The sequence below is a fragment of the Lissotriton vulgaris genome, chromosome 7 (genome assembly GCF_964263255.1).
Source record: "Lissotriton vulgaris chromosome 7, aLisVul1.2, whole genome shotgun sequence".
NCBI lineage: Eukaryota > Metazoa > Chordata > Amphibia > Caudata > Salamandridae > Lissotriton > Lissotriton vulgaris.
This window is the reverse complement of record NC_141695.1, coordinates 696,766,644-696,788,755: the sequence shown is the minus strand read 5'-3', so window position 1 is coordinate 696,788,755 and position 22,112 is coordinate 696,766,644. Positions and strand designations below refer to the sequence as shown.

General features: G+C 49.0%; 1 protein-coding gene across 3 annotated transcripts in view; it reads left to right on the top strand.

Annotated features, from left to right (window-relative positions):
• BPTF (bromodomain PHD finger transcription factor) overlaps positions 1-22,112 on the top strand; it is a 1,660,779-nt gene that overhangs the window by 261,776 nt on the left and 1,376,891 nt on the right. For all 3 annotated transcript variants that reach the window (XM_086930929.1, XM_086930930.1, XM_086930928.1), the window contains exon 9: positions 8,717-8,848. In XM_086930929.1, coding sequence (XP_086787055.1) covers positions 8,717-8,848 — 132 coding nt within the window. The remainder of the gene's footprint in view (positions 1-8,716; positions 8,849-22,112) is intronic.

The following is a 22,112-nucleotide window of genomic DNA, read 5'->3' as shown; positions in this document are numbered from 1 at the left end:
GCCCTCAACACCTCGCCCTCAACACCTCGCCCTCAACACCTCGCCCTCAACACCTCGCCCTCAACACCTCGCCCTCAACACCTCGCCCTCAACACCTCGCCCTCAACACCTCGCCCTCAACACCTCGCCCTCAACACCTCGCCCTCAACACCTCGCCCTCAACACCTCGCCCTCAACACCTCGCCCTCAACACCTCGCCCTCAACACCTCGCCCTCAACACCTCGCCCTCAACACCTCGCCCTCAACACCTCGCCCTCAACACCTCGCCCTCAACACCTCGCCCTCAACACCTCGCCCTCAACACCTCGCCCTCAACACCTCGCCCTCAACACCTCGCCCTCAACACCTCGCCCTCAACACCTCGCCCTCAACACCTCGCCCTCAACACCTCGCCCTCAACACCTCGCCCTCAACACCTCGCCCTCAACACCTCGCCCTCAACACCTCGCCCTCAACACCTCGCCCTCAACACCTCGCCCTCAACACCTCGCCCTCAACACCTCGCCCTCAACACCTCGCCCTCAACACCTCGCCCTCAACACCTCGCCCTCAACACCTCGCCCTCAACACCTCGCCCTCAACACCTCGCCCTCAACACCTCGCCCTCAACACCTCGCCCTCAACACCTCGCCCTCAACACCTCGCCCTCAACACCTCGCCCTCAACACCTCGCCCTCAACACCTCGCCCTCAACACCTCGCCCTCAACACCTCGCCCTCAACACCTCGCCCTCAACACCTCGCCCTCAACACCTCGCCCTCAACACCTCGCCCTCAACACCTCGCCCTCAACACCTCGCCCTCAACACCTCGCCCTCAACACCTCGCCCTCAACACCTCGCCCTCAACACCTCGCCCTCAACACCTCGCCCTCAACACCTCGCCCTCAACACCTCGCCCTCAACACCTCGCCCTCAACACCTCGCCCTCAACACCTCGCCCTCAACACCTCGCCCTCAACACCTCGCCCTCAACACCTCGCCCTCAACACCTCGCCCTCAACACCTCGCCCTCAACACCTCGCCCTCAACACCTCGCCCTCAACACCTCGCCCTCAACACCTCGCCCTCAACACCTCGCCCTCAACACCTCGCCCTCAACACCTCGCCCTCAACACCTCGCCCTCAACACCTCGCCCTCAACACCTCGCCCTCAACACCTCGCCCTCAACACCTCGCCCTCAACACCTCGCCCTCAACACCTCGCCCTCAACACCTCGCCCTCAACACCTCGCCCTCAACACCTCGCCCTCAACACCTCGCCCTCAACACCTCGCCCTCAACACCTCGCCCTCAACACCTCGCCCTCAACACCTCGCCCTCAACACCTCGCCCTCAACACCTCGCCCTCAACACCTCGCCCTCAACACCTCGCCCTCAACACCTCGCCCTCAACACCTCGCCCTCAACACCTCGCCCTCAACACCTCGCCCTCAACACCTCGCCCTCAACACCTCGCCCTCAACACCTCGCCCTCAACACCTCGCCCTCAACACCTCGCCCTCAACACCTCGCCCTCAACACCTCGCCCTCAACACCTCGCCCTCAACACCTCGCCCTCAACACCTCGCCCTCAACACCTCGCCCTCAACACCTCGCCCTCAACACCTCGCCCTCAACACCTCGCCCTCAACACCTCGCCCTCAACACCTCGCCCTCAACACCTCGCCCTCAACACCTCAACCCCTCAACCCCTCAACACCTCACTCTCAACACCTCACCCTCAACCCCTCAACCCCTCACTCTCAACCCCTCACCCTCAACCCCTCACCCTCAACCCCTCGCCCTCAACACCTCGCCCTCAACACCTCGCCCTCAACACCTCAACCCCTCACCCTCAACACCTCGCCCTCAACACCTCGCCCTCAACACCTCGCCCTCAACACCTCAACCCCTCACCCTCAACACCTCGCCCTCAACACCTCGCCCTCAACACCTCGCCCTCAACACCTCGCCCTCAACCCCTCACCCTCAACCCCTCAACCCCTCAACCCCTCACTCTCAACCCCTCACCCTCAACACCTCAACCCCTCAACCCCTCACTCTCAACCCCTCACCCTCAACACCTCAACCCCTCAACCCCTCACCCTCAACACCTCAACCCCTCAACCCCTCACTCTCAACCCCTCACCCTCAACACCTCAACCCCTCAACCCCTCACCCTCAACACCTCAACCCCTCAACCCCTCACCCTCAACACCTCAACCCCTCAACCCCTCACTCTCAACCCCTCAACCCCTCACCCTCAACACCTCAACCCCTCAACCCCTCAACACCTCACCCTCAACACCTCGCCCTCAACACCTCGCCCTCAACACCTCGCCCTCAACCCCTCACCCTCAACCCCTCAACCCCTCACTCTCAACCCCTCAACCCCTCAACCCCTCACTCTCAACCCCTCAACCCCTCACTCTCAACCCCTCACCCTCAACACCTCAACCCCTCAACCCCTCACCCTCAACACCTCAACCCCTCAACCCCTCACTCTCAACCCCTCACCCTCAACACCTCAACCCCTCAACCCCTCACCCTCAACACCTCAACCCCTCAACCCCTCACCCTCAACACCTCAACCCCTCAACCCCTCACCCTCAACACCTCAACCCCTCAACCCCTCACTCTCAACCCCTCAACCCCTCACCCTCAACACCTCAACACCTCAACACCTCAACCCCTCACCCTCAACACCTCAACACCTCAACACCTCAACCCCTCACCCTCAACACCTCAACCCCTCAACCCCTCAACCCCTCACCCTCAACACCTCAACCCCTCGCCCTCAACACCTCGCCCTCAACACCTCAACCCCTCGCCCTCAACACCTCACCCTCAACCCCTCGCCCTCAACACCTCGCCCTCAACACCTCGCCCTCAACACCTCGCCCTCAACACCTCGCCCTCAACACCTCGCCCTCAACACCTCGCCCTCAACACCTCGCCCTCAACACCTCGCCCTCAACACCTCGCCCTCAACACCTCGCCCTCAACACCTCGCCCTCAACACCTCGCCCTCAACACCTCGCCCTCAACACCTCGCCCTCAACACCTCGCCCTCAACACCTCGCCCTCAACACCTCAACCCCTCAACCCCTCAACACCTCACCCTCAACACCTCAACCCCTCAACCCCTCACTCTCAACCCCTCACTCTCAACCCCTCACCCTCAACACCTCAACACCTCAACCCCTCAACCCCTCACTCTCAACCCCTCACCCTCAACACCTCAACCCCTCAACCCCTCACTCTCAACCCCTCACCCTCAACACCTCAACACCTCACCCTCAACCCCTCACCCTCAACACCTCAACCCCTCAACCCCTCACTCTCAACCCCTCACCCTCAACACCTCAACCCCTCACTCTCAACCCCTCACCCTCAACACCTCAACCCCTCAACCCCTCACTCTCAACCCCTCACCCTCAACACCTCAACCCCTCAACCCCTCACCCTCAACCCCAACACCTCACCCTCAACCCCTCACTCACACTCACCCTCAACCCCTCACTCACACTCACCCTCAACCCCTCACTCACACTCACCCTCACCCTCACACAGTGCAATAGTTCTCAGACCATTTCAGTTAGAGCTTTTAGAAATGTTTATGGCTTTTTTTATTTGTAATACTTTAGCATTGGCTACAGGAAACAAAAATGCTAAACATTTACAAAAAAAACCCATAAACAATTCTAAAAGCACTAACTCTAATGGTGCGAGACCTATTGCATTTCCAATGCTTGTTTTTATATACCCATTCACCCAGCACATCGCAAATACCTCCGATTTGGATAGGGAAAAATCATTATCAGTTCAAATTGCTGCCGTTTGGAGTAACCACTGCACCAAGAGTATTTACCAAGTGCTTAGCAGTAGTAGCAGCACATCTAAGATGCCAACAAATACACGCCTTCCCATACTTAGACGATTGGCTCTTAAAAGCCAACACACATCGCAAATGTGTGCATCACACTCAAATAACCGTCAACCTTCTGCATCAGTTGGGATTCACAGTCAATATTGAAAAATACCATCTTCAGCCTAATCAAACACAACCATATCTAGGAGCCATTTTAAACACTCACATGGCTCTAGCATATCCCAGTGTAATCAGGATTCAACATTTGCAGACTGTCTATACAGTTTCAAGTTAGCCAGTATCTCTCAGCCAGAACATTCATGCAGCTACTAGGGATGATGGCCTCATGTATTGCTACAGTGCCTCATTCAAGAATAAACATGCACCCTCTACAAGGATGCTTAGCACACCAGTGGAAGCAATCGCAGGGTCAGCTTACAGATCTAGTATTGGTAGACAGCCGCACGCATTGCTCTTTGCAGTGGTGGACCACACAAAATTAGTGAAAAGGGCTGTCGTTCAACAACCCTATTTCACAGGTAGTGCCCACAACAGACGTATCTCTCACAGGGTGGGGGGGTACATTTACAACACTCAGTTCAGGGCCTTTGGAACTCCAAACAGAACTATCACATCAACTACCTAGAGCTGCAAGCAGTTTAACTAGCATTGAAAGCTTTTCTACCTCACCTGGTAAAGAAAGTTATCTTAATCTGGACTGAAAAAATGACAACAATGTATTATATACAAAAACCGGAGGTGGGGGGGGTGGGCACACACACACACTCCTTAACTGTCATGCATCTCTCAGACCATTGTCGTTGGGCAATTCATCACAAAATCCATCTACTAGCAGAACACTGTCCAGGCACAGACAACATATTTGCTGATCTCCTCCGCAGAAAGAAACCACAAATATTCGAATGGGAACTTCACCCACAAGTTCTCCTTCTGTACTTTCAAAAATGGGGATTTCCACCAATAGGCTTCTTTGCCAAAGCACAGAACTCACAATGCCCAGACTTCGCCTCCAGGTGCCTACACCCTCTATCCAAAGGCAATACTCTATGGATGAACTGGTCAAAGATATTTGCTTACGCTTTTCCGCCCCTCCCTCTCCTTCCATTTCTGGTTCGGAAACTCAGGCAGACATATCTCACACTAATCTCGTAGCTCCCACATGGGCTCGTCAGCCATGGTTCACAACACTGTTGGGATTGTCAGTGGTTCCACATCAGAAGCTTTATATAACACCAACTTTTCTTACACAGAACCGTGGAAAAGTTGATCATTAAAATCCCAAATACCTCTTCCTTGCGATTTGGCTCCTGAAGTCATAGAGTTTGGTTATCTAATCCTAACAGAAGCAAGAAAACCTACCACTAGAGCAAAGTGGTAAAGATTTATCATATATTATAATAGTTCAATTGATCGTCTAGATGCATCTATACAAAATATTATTGCTTATCTTTTGCATCAAAACACTCAGGTTTAGCCTACACATCTATTCGACTACACTTGCAGCAGTAGCTGAGTAACTTAAAACCAACAACATTTATCTTTATTCAAAGTACCTATCATCAAAGCCTTTATGGAAGGCCTTAAAATAATTATATCAACCAAGGTACCACTTGCACCCATCTGGAACCTTACAAGACTTATGGGCCCAACTTTTGAAACATTAGACAATTGGGAATTACAATTTCTTTCATGGGATGTTGCCTTATTAATAGTTATCACTTCACTAAGATGCATTAGTGAGTTACAGACATTAATCTTAGAAGAACCCTTCTTTTAACTTCACAAAGATACAATAGTTCTTCGTACAAATAGAACATTTCTTCCATAAGATTCAGTAGCAGAAAGTACTCTACACACACTTGATGGTAAAAGAGCACTATTATACTACATTGACGAGACAAAACATTTTCAGAAAACAGCTTTTTGTTGCCTTTGCTCCACCTCATACAGGAAAAAAAAGATATCTCAAAATCCAGTATTTCAAGATGGATTGGCAAATGTATTCAAACATGCTATGTTAAAGCTAAAAGAACTTTAACAGAACCTCCTAGAGCACATTCTACTCGCAAAATAGGAGCATCAATGGCCTTTTTAGGTAACATTCCTGTAACTGATATATGTAAGGCAGCTACATAGTCTACTCCACACACATTTACAAAACACAATTGTGGGGATGTATTAGCACGCCAACAAGCTAATGTAGGACAAGAAGTGCTAAAAACACTTTCAAACTACTGTAACATCCACTGGTTAGTCACTGCTTTGGGAGAAGTACTGCTTTGCAGTCTCTGCAAAGCATGTGTATCTATGGCACATATGCCTCGAACGGGTTGTTACTTACCCTGTAAACATCTGTTCTTGGCATGTAGGGTTGTACATTAACATGCACCCTCCCTCCTCCTCGGACACCTATGGTTGTTGCAGTTATTATTCACATTATATACACATGTACATCTCTAAACTTACATACTCCATTCTCACCCTCTTGCGGGTAAACAATCTAACAATTGAGTCGATGCCCATGCGCACTATCACCAAAAGGAGGAGTCAACTTGCCTTGTGACTGGAAAAGATTTCTATGAAGAAAAATAACTTTCAAACATCCGGACCCAACACTAGATGGCAGAAGTATGCATAGTATGTGAATCTACAGCTCTACATGCCAAGAACAGATGCTCATGTCTCATTCCATTTTGCAGGCTTCTTCTGAGACCTGTTCAGCACGAGCTGGATTTGCATTAGAAGAAATGGAAGGCTCAAGGGAAGATATTGTCCGTGTCAGAAGGCGCTTGAAACTGGCTCTGATCTGGTGGAGAATTCCAGAAAACCTGAATACAGGTCTTTCTTTTCTACCAATAATTGAAAGGTTATTACTCACCATGGATGTGTCCATGAACGAATGGGGAGCCCACCTGCAGAATCTTTCTACCAGAGGTCAGATGCAGAGAAAAAGCTCCACATCATTGTGTTGGAATACTGCGCCATATGACTAGGCTTATGGCGCTCCTCCCCACATTGACAGGTCAGCCGTTCCTAATGCGAACAGACAACACAACCGCCCCCCCCCCCCCTCCCAAAAAGTTTCAAGATCCTTTCTGAAACAGCTCAGATGCTGTTGAACTGGGAGATTTCTCACAGGATATACATTGTAGTGGAACATATACCAGGCTTCCAAAACGATCAGGCGACTGCGCTCAGTCGACCAATAATGGGTTTTCATGAGTGGTAATTGGAACAGACACAGGTGGATTACATCTGCAATCTGTGGGGTCACCCCTCAATCAATCGGTTTGCTCTCCAGAGAACCAAAAATGCCTTCCCTTCAAAAGCAGGTTTTGGCATCCAGGGAACGATGGGCAATGTTCTTTCGACCAGTTGGTCCAAAATATTTGCTTACGCCTTTCCTCCTGATCCCCACGGTATTGAACAAAATGTAGATAAACAATTGCAATCTTTCTAGATGTGGATGCAGAGGCTGATGCAGCAGTGGGACAGGCACTTCCGAGAAACTTGTTTCATTAGTGGTGAGCTTTCTTCTCACTTTGTACTTTTCTATAATGTGGTCTGCTTGCTATTCTAATTTAAACATGTGAACATATAAAATTTACTTGCCATTAAAGCTACTTCTCCAACATTGGCATCTTTTATATTTTCACATGCGACCCTCCCTCCTCCCCGGTCAGAGGCTTATTGTATTCTATTCTCATAAACTTGTGCTTTGAAATCTGAGCAATGGTGGCGTCTAGTGGGAGTAGGTGTGCTTAAGCTTTCACCTCATTGGCTGAAGTTTGGGTTCATCCAAATGAGGTGGATGTGTTACTAAACATGCTATGTTTCAGGCCTATGGCTATTTTACATTATATACTGTATATTGTTACACTGTATACTGCTATTTTAACGTGCAGAGGATTCCCAGCCTGAGGGGAAATGAAGCATGCAAATATATAAAAGCTGGCAACGTTGGAGTGCTGGAGTTACAGGCAAGTACCTACATTCTTCTCTCATAAGAGCAACTTTAAGGGGCTGTCTAGTGACTGACATCCCAGTGAATCCCCTAACCCAAATATATTCAAAACAGAAGAACTTCCTTGTATCTTTGTTCGTGGTGACTGTTGATGCTGAATTTGGGTAAAAGAAGACTGGAGTTTCTTTTACCTGGGTGTCTCTTTTAAGGATGTATTTTTAGCTATTTAATAAAGGGCATCAGCAGTATTATTTTTTCAATTTGAGTAGCTTGTATTGCTTGTCATAATAACACATCACATTATCTGAACTTTGTATCTACGTTTTCTTTCTTATACTCTTGAAATGTACAGTTTCTGTCACCTATCCTAATTATATCCTGGATGGAGAGGTAGAAAGTAATGAGTAGTGCCTTAACCCCTTCGATGCTCATGACGAGCTGAGCTCGTCATGAGGCACAGTGGAGCTGTGCTGATGACGAGCTGAGCTCGTCATGAACAATGGGAGTCATGAAATATCAGCACAGAGAAAATTTTCCCTAGCAGCCAAGGTGTCCCCATACTACAGCAATACCCAACTAAATACCATATACATTCTATTGGCAAACGCTCAAAGAAGTAGACCAATTTAAATTTATATTCCTTTAAGAATTTTCCTGCTGTTGTTTTACTTTGAATTCTAGGTGGCTAGTGATCGTTTTATGTGACTAACTCATTTTGCTTGGTTTTTGTTTGACTCTGTTAAAATAGTGGAAGGTGTTGACTGACCATTCATGTGTTTAATGTAATGTTTACGTTTGCCACTGTTACTTTTTGAATAACTGTATTGTATTTAGAAATATTTGATTGTTCCGTAATAAACTGTTTTGAATATCTTGTAGGTCTAACTGGATTAAAGCAGTTCAATTGTGTAGTAAACCTAGAGAATTTGCATTAGCACTTGCAATATTGGAGTGTGCTATTAAACCAGTTGTCATGTTGCCAATCTGGCGGGACTCCCTGGGACATACAAGGTAAAGCGTTTCTATATTTTGTTTCCTGTTGTATCTGCATTGTTTAACTAGCCTTTATTTAAAATATGATCATGTCTTTTTAACTGGCCACTTGCTATGTTTGAACCTTATAACAATAATCATAAACTTCAGCCATGTCATTCTTAAGCAGAACTTCTGTTTTATGTGCTTTGTTCCTGAAGTAAACATTGCCCACACACAAGTTATCTATTGTTTGACTGTTTTGAAAGTAGTTCTTGCTAAATTTCACTGGATAAGCTTTTCTCTAAAATGCCTTTTTGCTTGTCCTGTTTCCCTAGGGATATGGCCTATTCCTAGCCAGCAGGCTTTAACTTCAGAGTCCATACCTTTCAACTTTCGGGGAGTGGGAGGCGGGGGAGTTATAGGCAAAAGGGATCATAAGAGCCTCTTATTGCATGTCTGTGGGCGTTGAGAGGAAGTAGACCTTTGGTGATGGTGGGAAAAGTTGTAAGTAGCTCCATGACATCCAACCTTTATCAAGCTGCTTCTTGGTTTCAGCATTGATATTCACTATGGGCATGGTGATACTAGCTGTCTTAAGCAGTGGTTCGCCAACTTTATCGAACCACAACCCACTTAAAAACAACAACCCACCTCCCTTTAATGGACATAAGGCAAGGTGATTTTTTAATGTAACGAAAACATCGTGTTGTAAGGCATTGCAACATTTTAAATTGAAATGACCACCAAATTTGCACAGATATACAGTTTTACTGTTTAAACAATGTAACGCACAAATGATGTATGGAAATCTGGTTTCTGTGAATATTTATCATTTGTACATCCCCAAGTAAAGTGCCTTGATTTGTTTTTATCCTATTTAAATCTTTTTCCAGCACTCTTCAGAATTACAAAAAAGTGCATACAGTTCATTTACAGGTATTTACATTTTGCTGTGTATTGCAAAAAACAACATCCTATATGTCTTTGAGGCACTGGCTAATTTAACACATAACATACAGAATTTAAAGACCTCTTTATTTATTGCTCTGACTTTTATGACCCAGCAAAATTCAGCTCCACACTAGTCTAGAGGCCTATGTCCTCCTGTGTACTGATTGTTCTCCAGCCTTGCCTATGTATGAGAGAAGTATAGCTCTGTCTTGGTAATGAGAGACAAAATCTTATTTGTTTGGTGCCTAGTCCATCAGATCACTACAAGATCTTTGGTGGCTGAAGATCACCCTTATGGCAGCAGTATCGTTCCAAAACCGAGCTTGAAGCCTCTATTGCCTTGTATTATAAGAAGGGCGACTGAAACATAACTGGGTGCCTCGTAGAACCATAATCTTGCATATCTGGCAGACAAACCGTTCCAAACAAAATTCTTGAAAGGAAATACATCATTCTTGCCTTAACAGTGGTTTTACTGGTAGAGAAAAGCGATTGCTGATGTGTTGGTGTTTTAACTTTGTTACTTTTTTAGTACTGCATAAATACTTTGTGCACTGCCTTTAATTTTAGCCTGGCAGCCCTGTGCCACGGCTACCAGGAAATTGCATCAGGTTTAATTAGTGACTTTAGTGGTTCACCCTGACGAGGATTGTGTTTATTACTTGAGGTTGGTACATACCCCTGTCAACTAATAACCCAATTTCTTATAGTTTTAACCAATATTTGGTGTAGCCAACCAATTTCTATTGGACCAACTCCCAAAGAGCCAATACCTGACAAACGGGTTAGTGGATAAGTAGAGGTGACCAAATCTTTTCAACGTTTTTGTCAGCCTTTAAACTGCCAACTTCTCTATTGCCATGTTTGGCAAAGGTTCCATACACATGAACCCTTTGATGGATGTTCAAACCTTTTCCAAAAAAGTAATATGTTCGAGGCATGTAAGCTGTAGATCACATGCTGTGCATAACTCGCCATCTAGTGTTGGGTCCGATGTTTGCACTTTGTTTTTCTTTGAAGAAGTTTTGCAGTCACGAAGTAGGTGACTCCTGCTTTACGCGATAGTGCGCATTGGCATTGACTCCATCGGGTTTGGATGTGTATTGCTGCGCTCCGGTTCGGCACCGTTTCTCTGACCCCTTCGATGCGCCATTCACTACCCTTGACGGTATTATTATTGATCTCGCGGTTTCCCATTCTTTGCGTATCGTCTCGACTCAAAACAACTTCGATCGGAAAACTCGTGGTAGGCTGCTGGGCCTACCTGCGCCGACAGCAATAGCAGTCGATGGAACTGACTCCTTTCTAGCTCTGCCCCGGGTGCCGTGCCAAATTACCATGCACCGACTTACATGAAGTGTGAAACCTCTGCCTGTCCCCAGAACACGACTAGACAGAAACATTATTTTGGCCAGATAAGCTGCCCCGGGGAGCAGCGAACGAGAAACCGAGCTATTCATTGCACATGTATCTACCCCAATTTTTTAACCGAGCTGTGCAAATCTGCTGTGACATAAGGACCACGTGATCTACAGGTACATGAACTGGTCCCTCACCCTGTCCCTGGCTGTCCTAGCTGTAAAACCTCCCTGTCACCTCGTTGATATAATCATCGTGATAGTACTGTCTTCCTCGAGGGTCATCAAAATACTTCTGGTCAGAGCGACTCAGCGACGACTCATCTGCCTGAACCTCATCACAACCACCTCCACCACGACCCGTCCATGAGGACCTCGTCCTCTGGGGCCACAACTTTCTGTAACAACTCCGGGCACACACTTTGCCAGTGTCCCTCCCTCCTTCTTACAATGCGCACACTGGTTCGGCCCACAGGTGCACTATTTCTACTAGTGCGGGGCAACTGTTGGCCCAGACCAGTGCCACGGCCCCGCTGTTCCCGGTAGCTGCCTGCTGCATCAACACCTTATTCTTTTTTCTTTTTCCCCACCTTTTGTTTTTCCTAATTTTCCATATGCTCATAATACTGTGCCATACACAAAATCACTGAAGGGGGGGGTTGTAGTCCAAGTGCTCTCCGAAGCCTGTAACCGAGTTGCGATCTCAGGAAGCAGGTTCGTAACAAATCTGTTAACAAGCAATGAGACTCCTACCTCCATTGACAAATCCTGCCCACTGAAATCCCCAAAACACACCTTCAAACCTAGTAAAGAAATCAGATACACTTTCATCTTTCTTCTGACGACATGATGCTAACTTGTCCAAATCAACCCGTCTAGGTGGGATGAGGAAATGCATGTAAGTAATAATAAGACTCCGCAAAGCTAGTATCTCAGCCCTAGGCTCCTCACCAGGCTTCCTCTCTTTATCCCATGCTCTGATCTTGTCCCAAGTGCCACCCAACTCCACAACATGGTCCTGTGTATTCACCTGCCTCCAAATATCCACTGGTACCAACAAACCTTTAAACATCTTAATATCTGCCCACATCATCACAGTTGAGAAGATGACCTCTGTCAATTCTTTGTAGTATGCAGTCAGATTTTTCCTGGGTTCTGGCAACTGACCCTTGAGAGCTAAAACCTCCCTCCTTTTCCATGGAGTGTAAACCCATTGTTCTTGAAAGCAGGCCTCTACTCGCTGTCTGATAACGGCATCATGCTGATTACGCAGCTCCGGTATCTCGGGGCGAAAAATAGGATGTACTTCCCTCACCGGAAAATGGGACACTGTCTTTGAGTTTTTCTGTTTTAACCTACCTCGATAACCAATCAGTGTGGCAACATTACTAAAAACATTGTTAGGAGCCATGTCGGCAGCATACACACGGTCCCGGATGTCATATATTACCTGTGATGCGACACTATTGAAACACTGTTCCCACAACCCTATTGGCCGACATATGCTTGAGGGCATGCTGCTGCACAAATGGCTCATAATCATTCACCACACTCCACACATCCTCCACGCTGTAAATCAGATTCCGGGCCCACTGTGTGGCCTGACTAGCCACCATCATTTTCTCCTCATTCCCCACATCAGATTGAATCTGCACATGCCCCATTCATTCTCGAGCTGCTGCCCAATTTCCTTTTGTCCGGTCCACACACCGGCCTCCCAATACTCAGCAATGTCGGGTAAGAGACATTTGAGCAAGACACAATAGATGAAGGGGCAGGGACTAACGTTATTAATGGCTGTGTTGAGGGTGTGAGGGATGGAGAGAGAGCATGAGTGGAAACAATGGTCGTAGCAGGGAGACTTGCAGCCATAGCATCCGCGGCATGTGAAGCTAGAGAAAGAAATATAAATATATAAATGTAAATGCCAGCATTTGTAAAGCGCACAGTTACCTCCAAAGAGGGGTCCCAGCTCTGGGGGTCGTCTCGAAGATTAAGCAAGCTATTGCCAGACTTACATGGTGCTGGGCTAACCTGCCGCCGGAGCCGGGGATCGAACCATAATCCCTGTGGTCTGGAGTCAGGTCCCTTGGCCGCTGTGCCACACCTCTTCCAGGTGCAGGAGGTGTCGTAGCAGCCATGTCAAGATTAGAAGAACCAGAGATGGAAGCAGGAGGCACGGAAGACTAATGCGTCGGGACAAACTGGTATATTCTCTGTGGGGCATAGAGAGGGGGAGGTCGAGCATCTAACAGCTCCTCCACTAATGTATCGCCTTCCTCTCGGGCGACATAAGATTTGTCACATTGCATTCAAAACTTTCTATCCGCACACTCTATACTTTTTTCTATTTTCTCTCTATCATACGATAACTGCTTTGAGTCACTGTCTGCATCTTCCCTCTCTCGGCCTCTTTTTCTGCTCTCATGCGCCTTTGCCTAGCTTCCTTTTACCATACCTGAACAGAATCAAACATTGACTGCCTTCTTCATTTTGCAAACAATTTATCCTGCAGGAAATTCAGTTTTTGTTCATCAAAGGTACCTGTTGGTGGCCACTGCCGCTCGGCATTGTCCCTCGTATATTTGAGCCATAATGTACTAAACATAATAGGGCCAATGCCGTGCTTGGCATACATATCAAAGTTTGGGGTGCCTTCCGGAGGTGCAGGTTGTTTTCCTCCAGTCTTGCCTCAGCAGAACAAGACACCCCAATTTGCTCAAACAAGGCATCTCAATAAAAGACACATTCACTATTCGTAACAGATAAATAACTCACAAAGATACCTCTTTTTGGTCCTCAGAAACCAAGTCAGTCCTGAGACTGCACCAAAAAGACAGGCTCAAGCCCCAGGCATTTTCAAGAGTAAGCCAAATTAATTATGTTGACTGGCAAAGTGTCCGCAGACACTGTGTATAGAAACGGTTCATAGACCCACCAAGTTTAGTAAGCCAAGAAATGATCTTCAGACCATACCCAAGATTATTCAAAATGGTGCCATATTCACAAAGAACAGGACAAACTCACCTGGTGCACACATGTCGAACAAAGTTATTGTCCGCTGCCGACTCTTCGGATCAAACGGTCATATCCAAGGGTTTCGCCTTTCAGGACCCCAGCCGGGATGACCGCTAGGCGAGGCACCACCAGATCAGACAGGCGAGGCAGCTGCGAGTACTAGGTTCTATCATGCAGGGATTCCCGATCTGCCCATCTGACCCGACTTCCCCACCCTTCCGCGGGCGAAGATAGGTCAGCCTGATGAAGTCCCTGTTCTGGCGTCAACTGAAGGAAGTGACCTGAAACAGGTCACCGGGTCACTTGCGACCACCTTTCAGCTTTCCACAAGAAATGAAGTCAGTGAAACACTAGAGAATACAAACCAATTATTTATTGGTATTGGGCTGCAGTAGAGTCCAGTCTGAGCAGCCTCACAAGATAGCTGCTGAGTGACTGACTTCAGAACACTTGGTAAAACATAATATGCATTTCCAACACCCCTAAAGACCCGCTCAGAATGTAATTTTCCAGCTCAGGCACTGATGGACAAAGGAGGCACAGAAGGATTAGAGGCCACCTGCAGAACGGGTACATGTTATCTCATTTTCAATGTTGTCATGTTCAAGCTCAACTCTCTCTAGTGCGGGAGCAGGGCTACAACAGAGGAAAGGCATGCGAAGACAGAATAAGCTATTCATTAGTGCATAAGGATTCAACCTTGAATATGATAAAAAGTCGTAACACAAAGTAGCTTTTCGCTGAGTGTGAGAAAGTTCCATCTTTCTTGCGTTGGAATGCCCGCACTTTTTGCTGAACTGCTGATGTGCTTTGACTGTGCCCTGGGCTCCTGCCAACCAGGTACCCAGGGCCTGTGTTCCTTCCCTAAAACTGTGTTGAAACTAAATCCCAAGTGGCATCTCTGGCCACTTAGCCCCTAGTAAATGGTCCCCTAGGTTCCCAGGGCATGGTGACCAGAGAAGACCCCTAGGGGCTGCAGCCCTTATTGTGCCACCCTGACACCCACACACTGCCTTTGCAGGCTGAGTGTCTAAGTACAGAAGTACAGAACTAAACAAAGAGTCGACATGGCACACGTCCCAGTGTGCCATGCCCACAAGACCCACTGCCCTGGCATACCTCAGTCACCCCTTAAGCTGGGTGCCCTATGCCAGTGGTGTGGGCCCAGGTGCATGAGCCCTGTGCCCCTACAGTACCCAGGGCCATTCCTGGGCTCTGTAAGTGTAGTGAGGCCATTAAGAGTATATGGTGCTGGGAGGTTGTTATTACGAACTCCACAGCACCATAATGGCTACACTGAAGAATGACAAGTTTGGTATCAAACTTCACAGCACATTAAACCCGCACTGATGCCAGTGTGGGATTTAATGTAGAATGCACCAGAGGGAATCTCAGAGATGCCCCCTGAAATCCTAACCTACAATCCATGTCTGGTCTGAGAGGCTGCCTAGGCTACCACACAGCAGACATGTTGCTGGACCCCTGGGTGGAGAGCCCCCGCTCTCCTGGGCCTGCAACAATGCACATCCTGGGTGAGGTGCTATGTCTCCTCCCCCAGGATTGGCAGGGGGAAGCTTCAAAGTTCTGCCGCCCTTGTGAACTTCTCCAGACCACTTGCTGTACTCGGCAACTGGCCCCCACCAGTTCTGACCCCCACTTTGGCAGGAAGACTGACGGGAAACCCTACGTCAGGAAGGGGGGCTGCCAGCCTGTGCCAACCCCACCACTCAGGTGGGAGAGGCGAGGTGAAGCACAACCCCGGTCTCTGGCCATCTTGAAGATGGGGAGCCCTGCCCAATCACAGTTAGACTCCTCCCCCCCACCCACAGGAGAGGAGCAGGCTAGGGGTTGTACCCACCACAGGACAGAGACCTAGTGGTCCCTGCCCTTGCCCTCCCTGTAACACCCCTAAATTCAGTATTTAGGGGCACCCTGAACCTTCCTTTGGCAGATCCCGATAAGAAAAGATCAAGAAGAAGACGACCTGCCGTGCAGCTGCTAACAGGACGACACCAACTCACTTGGCCCCAGCCCTACCGGCCTGTCGATCCTGGAACCTGCTCCTGCTTAATCCCGGCAACTCCTGCAGACAGCAACCTTGGACAACCCAGAGGGACCTGCCTGTCTTGACCCTCTAACAGACTGGGACTCCCCTGAGCATTGTCTCTGCTCCAACAGCAATACCCCTGGTGCCAGCCAGGAACCACAAATCCAGCCCACTGTGCACCGCCCGGCCTGTGCGATCCAAGACCACGAGGACGTCCCCCCAGCGACTGGGACCCGAAGTCCAGTGCCCAAAGACCCTCCTCGATGAGCCAGACGATGCCTGCAGCCTCAGAACCAGGGACCCCCCCAACCGCGACCAGCTGAGGGTAAGCTTTCCCGACACCAAAAGACACCCCTGCACCTGGCACCCCACGGTCACCTGAGCTTTCCTTTGGGGTGCCTACCTCGTCTCCAAGATCCCAACTTACCTCTCGAAGTAGTGGTCGCACCTGAAGAATCTGTCCCCGAGCCTGCAGCCGTTGTTCACTTTTTAACCTTCCCATTGGCTAACATTGAGTGCCCGACGGCTGAAAAGCACCCTGCACCCAGCCGCCTGAGTGCCGCTGGAAGTGCAACTACTACCCTACTCTACTTCTTCACTTGCCCAGAGTAAGTGACCAGGAGCTCAGCTCCCACAGCCGCGTCGCCTGCTTGCTTGCAGCCACCAACCGAAGGCCCCCTACCCTCCATTGGATTGCATTAGGCCTACTCTCTCTGCACCCGGCTGCCTCTGTGCCACTGAGGGTGTTACTACTGTACCTACCCGACCCTGGGAGACCCCTGAGTCTATGCCCAGAACCTTCACTTCACCAGTCGAGTACTCACCTGGAAACCGACTTTCCTGCCGTTGGATAACATTGACTGGTTTGGCAAAAAAAAATCTTCTAAGTGTGAAGTTCTGAAACTCTAAAGTATTCCTATAAAATCAGCCGAGTAACGAATTACGAATTACTCACCTGGAGTCAGGAGAGGAGCCAGTACTGTACCTCTCAGCCTAGTACTGAACAGCAAAAGTAATGAGAACTGTACTTACCCATAACCTGAATTTTCTCCCATACGAAACTATTGACTGCTTTTCTCTGAAATGTCTTCTGTCTACATTTGAAAATTACAAATTTTCTTTAAAAATCGTATCAACTACTAAAACGTAAATACTTACTTGTCTTAGGTAGAGACCCCAGTACTAGGAGCCCAGTCCTGGATTACAAAAGTAACGATAACCTACTTTTCCTGTGACTTGAATTTCCTTCCATAGGATAACATTGCTAGTTTTTCACTGAAACGTTTCTAAGTGTCAACTTTTAAAATACCTTTATATTCTTTCAAAATCATTGCAATAACCAAAACGTTTTTCCTAAACTGTTTTCAGCTTAGAGCCCAGTACTGAATCTAGGATCCAGTCCTGGAGTTACAAAAGTAATCTATAAAGTAATCAACTGCATTTAAGTGAAAAAAAAACATTGAGCTCAATGCTAAATTGTGTTAAGAATTGTGCTGCCTACTGCTACCCCTGTACCTATTGTGTTTACAAAGTATATTACCTTTCTGCAAAGTAATTATCTGAGATCACTCATATTGAGAGAAGTATATTTTGATACCTGTTGGTTCTAAAAATAAAACAACAATATCTTTTGATATAAAAACAATTGGCCTGGAGTTCAGTCCTTGAGTGTGTGAAACCTTTTGCTGACTGAGTGTGTACAACAAATGCTTTACACTGTCCTCTGGTACTGCCTTACTCTTCGACCAAGCTACCACTTTAGAGAGTAAGGTCAGCCCTGACTTTAACCTCTGTTATACCTCTGGGGGTTGTGGTCTCTATACCTACTTTGGTCCAGTATATATAGAGCCACTTTCTCACACTGAGGCAGACAGTTAATGAGACAGAAGCTTACTTTCGTAGTACAAATGGCGTCTGAAGACAAAATGGCGCCACAAATGCTAGCTTAACTTGCACAATGCTAGAAGGAGACGACTTGACGCATTTGCAGTCCAACCCTGGGATCTATTGCACGCCAAGTCATCTTCTGGTAAGTCACGCAAGAAGAGTAAGAAGTCGAAGAGTTCTGAGACTTCACTCCGTCCATCGAAGTCACTAGACAAGACGAGGTAGCACCATCATTGGAGGCCTGGCTCCCCAGTTGAGCCTGCGCCTGGGCCAGCTAAGTGCCTCCCTGAGTTTCCGTGAGCCAGAGTGACCCCTGCCCAACGTCTGGAGCTCTACGAGGCCAGGCGCCTCATATTAGGATGGCTCATTCCCACTTGCACACCTTTGGGCCCTGCATGTTGTCGAGATGCTCTACCTGGCACTCTGCCGGTGGTTCTGCCCCCCGGTCCCCCCCTTGGATCCACAGATGGATGTGGTCGTACTACCTTGATCTTTGCCAGCGCCAATGCTCATGGCGGCGCCCCCATTCTCATCCCTAAGCCTGACACAGAACTGGAGATGCGTCGACCAGAGCCATGCCTTCCAGGTCAGAGCCCGCACCCTGTTCTTATGGTCTGGGACTGTGGGAGGATTGGGAAAGGTCGCTGGACCCTGAAGAATACCTGCCCTTAGAGCCCAACATTGACTAGTGTGAGGAATTGGTAGGCAGCAGCGGACTGGACACCTCTCCAGATACTGGTATGCTATCTCCTCCTTCTGTGACTACAGTGGAGTGGGCTTCTTTTGCAAGGGTGGTGAGTAGGGCAGCCTAGGTCCTGCACCTTAGCCTACCCTCTGTGGCAGTCAAGACAAACGTCTTGACAGAGGTGATTCAGCTGGGAGTGGCCCCCCTCAGAACTGCTTCTGGGTAATTGGTCCAAACCCTGCACAGGGGCTCCTGTGAACAGGAGTATAGCCTGCAGCCATCGCCCTCCCTAATAGACCCCAACTTCCTCACCCAAAACCTTACCCCGGACAGCTTGGTAGTCCAAGCCTCCACCTCCTTTGTAAATTCAGGTGCATTCCCTACCACTCAACCGTATAGGGAATCCAAGAAGCTGGACCCTTAGGAAAGAAAATGTTTCTTCCACCAGGTTGGCACAGTGGTTCGTTGGGCCATTACTCCCATCCCCTGTGGGATTCGATTGTGGAGGTGCTACCCATGATCCCAGAGAACCCAAGGACCCCAGCTATTTCTGACTGGAGAGATGCTGCGAAGTTCACACTTCGATGAGGGCTGGAAACAACCGACAGGGTAGATCGGTTTCTTCGTCGGTGGCCTTACGGGGCCATGTCTGGCTGAGTACTGGCTTTTTTGGCAATGTCCAAGCGTTGTTTACGGACATGCACTTTGATGGCTCCAGTCTCTTCGGAGACAAAGTGGACTCAGTTCTGGAGTGCTTCAAGGATAGGGTTACGACCAGGTCCATGGGCCTTTCCATGGACCCTTTCCAAACCCAGTCTGCCTTTCGCGGTCACGGAAGGGGCTTCCAGCCACATCTTTACCCGCCCATTTACCACGGCGTGCAAGCTTCCCAGCCTCTGCTTGGCTGAGGACACAGTACCCACAGACCCTCGGTTGGGCAGCCAAATGTTGGGCCTGTCCACCTCTTCCCCTACTGCTGCAGCCTCCAAACCCCTTTAGTTTGTCCTCGAACATTGTGAGCACCCAGTGGTAGGCAGGATACACCATAACCTGCACCACTGGAGGTCAATAACGTCAGACCGCTAGGTTCTTCAGGTTGTCCCACGGGGCTACTCCCTCCCCTTGTGACTACCCCTCCACCCATGCCACTCACTTGCGACAGGCTGATGGAGGACCATCTCTCCTTGCTTCGCCAGTAAGTGACAGCTCTCTTGTCGAAAGGGAGCTATAGAGAATGTACCAACATCAGAAGTTGGTCATGGTTGTTAATCCCGCTATCTGTTGCCCAAGAACGGAGGTCTTTGCTCTATTCTATACCTGCTCTCTCAATATCTTACTCAAAAACAAGTTTCAAATACTCATGCTCGCTCAATTCCTGTCTGCCCTGGACCCAGGAGACTGAATGGTAGCGTTGGACTTGAAGGATGCATACTTCCACATTCCCGTCCTGCCTGCCTACAGGTGTTACCTGCGATTCACGGTGGGCCACAAGCACTTTCAGTTTGCGTGCTTCGTTTTGTCCTTACCAGCGCCCATCGTGTGATCACCAATGTAATGGCGGTGGAAGCAGCTCATCTTTGTAAATCAAGGGGGCTCTCCTCTGGGTGTTGTCTCCTACTTCCAGACTATGGCGGACCTATTGCATTTGCTGGGGTTCACTATTAACTTGCTGAAGTCACACTGGACTCCCTCTCGAACGCTCTTTCATTTGAGCTCGTCTGGACACAGTGCAGTTTTGGGCCTATCCTCGGGGGCTGCTAGTCTTGGATATTCAGGCTGTAAAACCGATGTTTCAGCTTGTGTCCTGGATTTTGGTGAGACTGACTCTGAGGCTGCTGTGCCTCATGGCCTCCTTCATCCTGCTTGTGACACATGCCCGCGCTGGCATATGCAGACCCTGCGGTGGGACCTGAAGTTACAGTGGGCGCAGCATCAGGGGAAGCTCTCCGACATGGTCCAGATCTCGGAGGGAACTACAAAGGATCTGCAATGATGGCTAACAAACCGCGATTGGGTCAGCAGCAGACCTGGCAGTTGTGACAGAAGCGTCACTCCTGGAATGGGACACCCATGTGGGAGAGGTGGAGATCAGACGACTCGTGGAGTCTGAATTAAGCCAGAGACCAATCAACCTACTGGAGCTCCGGGCGATATGACTGCCATTGAAAGCCTTTCTACCCTCTAGCAAGAGAAGGCTAAAGCAGGTGTTTACAGACAATACCACTGAAACAGGTTAACCCTCTTTCTGCTCCCCTCTCTTAGGTCCTTCTCTTTCTCCTTCCCAGCAGGGTCTGCCTTGGGCACCCTAAAGGGCTATCTTTCTGCCATCTCAACCTTTCTGCTGTTGCCTTATCAGCTGTACCTCTTCAAATCTTCTGTTGTTAATAGGTTTGTGAAAGTTTCGCAACACGTTTCACCTTTGCCCTTCGTTATGCCTCAGTGGGATCCTAATCGGGTCCTAACTTCTCTGATGTGCGCTCGCTTTGAGCCACTTCACAATTGTCTTCTCAGGCTCCTTGCCATCAAGATGTCCTTTCTGATGGCGATAACTTCTGCCCAGTGGGTCTGTGAGCTTCAGACTGTCAACCAAGCCTCTGTACCTTAACATTTACCCAGACAAGCTGATTATTCTCCCTAGAGCGTCCTTTCTGCCAAAAGTTGTCACTCCCTTTCATGTAGGTTAGTCCATCACCCTGCCTACTCTTTACTCCTTGTCACATCTCTCCAAGGAAGAGGAGCGCCTGTACTCAAAAAGGGCACAGACGCTGTACCTTGACTGCACAAATGAGTTCCCGGTGGATGACCAACTCTTTGTGGGGTAAGTCGGAGCGAAAAAGAGAAGGGTTGTGCAGAATCGGACCATCTCCCAGTGGATCATGCTCTGCATTAAAGTCTGCTACTCATTGGCCAAGAAGTAACCGACAGAGGGCTTTTTTGCTCATTCCCCTGAGCATAGACTGTGACCACTATGTTAGCTCGCGGAGTTCCGATCCTGGACATCTGCCAGGTAGCAACGTGGGCGTCTCTGCACATGTTTACCAAGCACTACTGCCTGAAAACTCAGGTCTGTAGGGACGGGCATTTTGCATGTTCGGTCCTGCAGAACTTGTGTGTGAAATTGTTTCGCAGCCCCAGCCCCTGGGAAATATTGCTTGGGCGTCTCTTCTAAGGTAAGGAATCTGTGGCTAGAGGACTCAGGGCCGGCGCTAGGCATGGGCAGCGTGGGCAGCTGCCCAGGGCCTCGCAGCCAGGGGGCCTCGCGCAGGCTTCTGCAGCTGATGACCAGCGGAGCCATCTCGCTGCTTCCTGAGGCGGTCCGAGGGCCGTAGGTGCCCTGCAGAGCGACGTCCCGCC